We start from the raw sequence: 5658 nt of genomic DNA on the forward strand, positions 1-5658 counted from the left end.
TTCAACCAATCTAGTTCAATTAATTTATATTAAAGGTAGAAAATTATCGATACTTGAAAACAGAAACCATTGTGTAATGTCTTTCTTACACTACATTTTAACAGTTAATTCTTTTAATTGGATGATCAACAATGAAAGATTATTAGATCACGGTTGTACTATCTTAGTGAATGTCTACTAACATCAATCCCATACGCAACTTACGACGTAGAAACAAAAACGGCATTTCGTTAATCAATAATAAAAACAAAATCCATAGTCAAAACTACCACTGGATAAGTGTTTTAACATGAAATGAAAACTCGAAAATCACAAAGAAATAAATTTGTTTATCAAAAAGTACATAGATGGAAGAATTCTATCATATCTTAAAACATTTCACTCTAAGCCACAAGGGTGCTGGCAGTTGTAGATTCACTGCAATTAAGATAAAGGAAGCAAGTATTAGAAATAACAAGGGGAGAGCAAAAATAACTTAACATAGCTACACCTAAAAGCAAGAAAATAAGATATTAAATCATAGAATCAAGGTGAAACACAACAATCCGTAATTGATGACAGTTCTACAGAGACAAGTACAAATTATGGCAGAAAAAATGTTAATTAAAGCAATGATGTTTCAGACGCAAATACAGTGTTCAAACTACCAGGAAGATTCGTTCAAGAATTTAGAGACAACAATCCTTCTAAACAATTCAAGTCGCCATGCATTCAAAACATTCTACAGATAAAATAATTAACAAATTATTTGTTATAGACTTATTTAGAAACACATAGCAAATAGGGTTGGTCAACAAAGAAAAACTGCAATCAACAATATCATTCATTAAAATTAAACATTTTGACAAAAAGTAAAGGAATAATATGCATGGTAGGATTGGAAGTTTTATTGATTAAGTGGACCTTCCCTTGTGTCTAATTATACAAAAAGACTAAAATTAGATCATAAATCAACTATTGTCAAACCCAAAAGCTTGTAACTACAGATTATAGAAGTTGAGGACTTACTATTTCCACACAGGTGGAAGCTTCTTGGTCTTCTTGTAGTAACGGGCAAGGCGGTGAATCCTACTCTCAACCAAAATTAACCTGAATTTAGAATCCTTGTCCTTCCTATTCCTCTCCAAGTGCTTTCTAATGGAGACAGCCTTTTTGATCAGGTGATACAAATCTTCAGGAATTTCAGGAGCAAGACCTAAAAATGACAATGAAATTCTTATTGTAAAATTCCAAATGCTACACAATATCATAACCGTCAATGATGGAAACGGTCATACCATGGGCTTTCAATATACGGAGAATCTTGTTTCCAGTGACACTCTTCACCTGAGCAATTCCATGAGAGTCACGAAGAATAACACCAATTTGAGATGGAGTGAGACCTTTCTTGGCAAACTTGCAGATGTTCTCATCGACCTACGAAATTCAAAATATCAAAAACAAAAGCCACAGAACTCATAACCTAACCCACATTATGATTATCACAGCAACAGACATTCAAAATTACACCAATAAGAACTCTGTAACCATATTAACAAGGGTATTAAAAAAATAGCAGACTAACACCTAAATGATTATGAAGAAGGTTTTAAAAAACAATACACAACCGCAATTAAAGTTGGAGTGTTACAGAAACCCTTGACAAAGTCAAAACAGCGATGTTGATTGCAGCAATATTATTTCAAAATTTCCCAAAAGAAAAATGTTACTACACCAATGTTGTACAAATTTTTGCATTAAAAGTCTTAACAGTGTTTCAAAATAACAAGGTTTCAAAATTTTGTTTCGCAAAATTTTCCAATGACACAGATCACAACAAAACTGCAACCACATCGACAAACTATGAACTTGCACATGCCAAATGCTTGATCTAAAATTACTGCATAGTTTTCCAATTAAAAAAGTAGAATCTTTAAACCTAATTGTATGCATACATGATGAAGTAAAATACACAATAATAATCCACACATTACAAAAACACAAAAAAAAACATTTTTTTCGCTAACAGTTTTCAAGAATCTAAGAAGAAGGATAGCATTAAAACAAATTCGGGCAGAAGAACAAGAAAGAAAGCAAAAGGGGTGTCCATTACTTACATCCTGAGCCGAAATCTTCAACCAGCTAGGTGGTGTCCTCTTGTATGGGAGAGCTGAACTGGAGATACCCTTACTGAAAACAAAAACATTCAACGAATCAACGAATCAACACATTACGACGACAACAACAACAACATTAGACAGAAGGAAAATGAAAATAACTGTTTTCTCCCGATTCTCTAACGTGAAAACGTTAGCATGGGAACATACCCGCGACTGTGCATACGCCCCATGGTGACCGCGTTTGAAGAAGGACGACACTCTCTCTCTGTCTCTCTTTCTGCTGCGCCTGCACCGAACAATAAGAAGGAAGGAGGAGAAACCCTGAGAATATGAAGGTATTGAAAACTAGGGTAAACCTCATTGGACCGGGCCGTCGTTCATTTGGGCTCCGCCCATTTGTTTTACTTTGTCGTGGGTTTTGCATTGAGCCCAAATTAAGGCTTTATTCAGCAAAGTTCAATTTAGGGATAATTAAATGGAAATAATTCATACAAAGAACGGTTCACTTATTTTTTACATAATTATTTTTTGCGAAATTTAAAAAAAAAATGAATTATTTCACAACTTTTAAATATTAATTTATCAATTATTTTAACGGAGTGTTTATAAACTGACAATATAATAAAACAATAATTACACTGTCTTTTAATAATAAATTATTATGTAAAATGAGTATATTGATTTTCATAATAATTATCTTTGAAATTTGTCTTACCTTTATTTTATTTTAAAGAGAGAAAATACACACACAAAATAATTTTTTTTGCTTAATTTTTTGCTATATTTTTAACTTTTGCTCTTGTTCTTATAATTTTTTTAACAAGACCCTTAAGACCGACGTCACTGACTCACATTGATTTAAAACGCTTTGGACCATGAACAGCTGGACCAAAGTCCACTACTGTAACTTCTCCAATGTTTTTTTTTTACAATTTCTTCCTCAACCTCCATAGTTTTCATGCACCTTTATAAATCTTTAATTTCCAAAACTACCCTTCCACAAAAGGTACAAAGTTTATTTTTTTCTCATTTTCCAATTATATAATCCGTAAACATAAATAAATTCTAAAATTCGAAATACAAAATTGTAATCCAAATTTTAAAGCTTTGAATTTTTTTTTTATTTGAAAATACATTTCGAACTTGTATTTCGAAATTTAGAATTCAAAATATATTTTTTGGGTTTGAAAATATATTTCAAACTCTAAAATTTTGAATACAAAAATTATAGGTAAAAATGTCATTTTACATCTTTTATAGAGGTACATGAAGAAAGCATAGAGATGCAGGAATAAATTATCATGTTTTTTTTTAAATGTATTTTGAACATGTCCTGGTTAGATACACACCATTATTGTACCTCAGATTATTTATAAGAATTATAAGAATGAGTTTCTTTTTATTACAATATCATAGTTTAAAATACTCGACTAGGTAGAAGATAGACATTCTTTGTTCAATCAATATGTAGAATATATGAATGAAGTGTGACTGCATAAAATGCTTTGAATGAACCATAATCTTCTTAAATTTTGTCAAGATTGGATGAAATCTCAACACTTATTAGTATTTATATTTAATAACTATAGTATAAAGAAATATAGCGAAACATTAATGAATGGTTCTCCAACTTTTTCAATTTCAATTGGAGAGGTTCCTTGATCGTTTTGAAAACGTTTCCCCAATGTAAGTTGTCTGATATTTGACCCGAGAACATTACATATAAAAAAAATACTAATAGCAAACTTTCTGACTAAATTTCATGTCATCTAAATGATCCACATATATTTCATCTATTGAGTTATGTTAGAAAGTATACATTATAAAATGATCCACATATCATTTTAATTTTGAATGTCATTTATAGCATACTAGTTACTAGGAAACAAAATGTGAATTTGAGAAGTCTATTGTGAGACTATTTAGAGGCATTATACTCTCCATTTGAAAATGCAGTGAAATAAAAATATATTATTTGTTCGCATTCTACACTCTTAAGTAAAAAGATTTGCGTCATGACTAGAAGTTATATCTGTTGACCTAACGGTAAGCGCTAAATCAAACAATTGGTATCTGAGTCAAGGTCAAGCAATTTTTTAGGGGAAAATATTTGCAAGTTACATCAATTGCCTTGTGGTGTAGGACAAGTGGTCGTAATTAAAATCAAGAGTTCAAGTCTAGACAATTATTAAAGACAAAATTGTTACATTATGCATCAATTGTCTCATGAAGTAAGTTAGGTGGGTTAAGTTTCAAATGAACCATGACACTTTAGTTGTTGCGCTATTAAGTAGAAAAAGTCGTTCCCTAACTTTTAAGTTATAGTTTTTAGCTTAAATATAAGTTATAGATTTTAACCTAATGGTAAATGTTCGATCCAACAAGACCATCTATAGAGAGATCTAATTGTAAATTTTTCAATTGTGTCGAAGTAATTCTTTAAAGGATAGTGCATATTTCATGTCCACTTTAGATCATGTGAACCTTATAATAAAATAACTTTATTAGCTTGGATAGACTTTGTGTTCTTAGATCGAAGAGGCGTTGTGTGCTTGCTACTAAACTTAGAAGAAGTTTAGTGAATATCCTCGAGAGACGTTGATGGAAGAGGGCCAAGCACAACTTCACAAGAAAGACAAAAGCCAAGACATGAGCATCCAAAGCCAAACCAAGAGCGTCTAGGGCTAAGGGAGGAGCGTCTAGGCCAAAGGGGAGGAGCGTCTAGCTCAAGGTGGAGAGCGTCTAGGCCAATGAAAGGAGCGTCTAGGACCAAATTGCTAAGCCCATGGCCAAGCGAATCCATGCAGATTTGTTTATGCTACATGAAGGCCCATTAGGGGTAGCTTAGTATTAGTTGTGGTGTAAATAGCATAAAGTTGATTCCATGAGACTTGACCTAGATTTGCTAAAGATTTGGTCACTTTCTAGAAGGATTCTCCACATGGCCATGTGCTCCATGTGATGTAAATTTGAATTTCATTTTGATTAGCATTAGGGTTGCATTATGGTCCTCTTTAGCCTATAAAAAGAGGAGCCTACACCTTGTATTTTCAAGTTTATTGTGAGTAAAGTTATGCTGCCATTTTGTGCCAAGCTTTGCTTCTCCCTAGAACTCTAGGCTCTAAACTTCACATCCTTCACCTCTCCTTGGGCTGGCCGAACCTCCCAATATTCATACACCTCATGCACCTTCAAGATCAACACCACTCTTAGGAGGATCTTGCACACACACATCCATAGTTTCTGCACCATATCTTACATGATTCAAGAAGACCTTCATGAAATTTGCCATCATTTGGTATCATGAGCTTGGGTTCTTCAAGATGAGTTGCTTTTGGTCTTTTCATTTCTAGTTCTTCTTTATTTCATGTTGTTCATCTTATTTCCATAATTGTCTTACTGTTTTTTGCATTTTAATTTGTTTTGGTGTGCTATTTGGAAGATCCAACCGAAACACTTTTGTTCAATTGATCTTGAACAATTTCTTGTGCAATTTGTGATAGGATTTCATACACCTTTGAGTTGTTGTTTTCTTTTAGGCTTTTGAGTCTTTATTGCT

The 5658-nt window shown here is 32.6% G+C and overlaps 1 protein-coding gene across 1 annotated transcript; it reads right to left on the reverse strand.

Annotated features, from left to right (window-relative positions):
* Positions 1-208: 208 nt before the first annotated feature.
* Positions 209-2512, reverse strand: LOC137819216 (small ribosomal subunit protein uS15). Its single transcript, XM_068622995.1, has 5 exons — positions 2307-2512; positions 2097-2169; positions 1278-1416; positions 1009-1195; positions 209-417 (listed from the first exon to the last, which is right to left on the reverse strand). Exons 1-5 carry the CDS (start codon positions 2327-2329, stop codon positions 384-386), a joined length of 456 nt encoding a protein of 151 aa, XP_068479096.1. The 5' UTR covers positions 2330-2512; the 3' UTR covers positions 209-383.
* Between the last annotated feature and the right edge of the window lie 3146 nt (positions 2513-5658).

This window comes from Phaseolus vulgaris, chromosome 10 (assembly GCF_051622355.1).
Source record: "Phaseolus vulgaris cultivar YP4 chromosome 10, ASM5162235v1, whole genome shotgun sequence".
NCBI lineage: Eukaryota > Viridiplantae > Streptophyta > Magnoliopsida > Fabales > Fabaceae > Phaseolus > Phaseolus vulgaris.

Bases quoted from the DNA above. Each gene is read 5' to 3' on its own strand.
- LOC137819216 (XM_068622995.1), bottom strand. From the start codon at position 2,329: ATGGGGCGTATGCACAGTCGCGG. The intron at 1,196-1,277 runs GTATGACCGTTT...TGTCATTTTTAG, and splicing joins CCGTATATTGAAAGCCCATG to GTCTTGCTCCTGAAATTCCT. The intron at 418-1,008 runs GTAAGTCCTCAA...TCTTAATTGCAG, and splicing joins CTTCCACCTGTGTGGAAATA to TGAATCTACAACTGCCAGCA.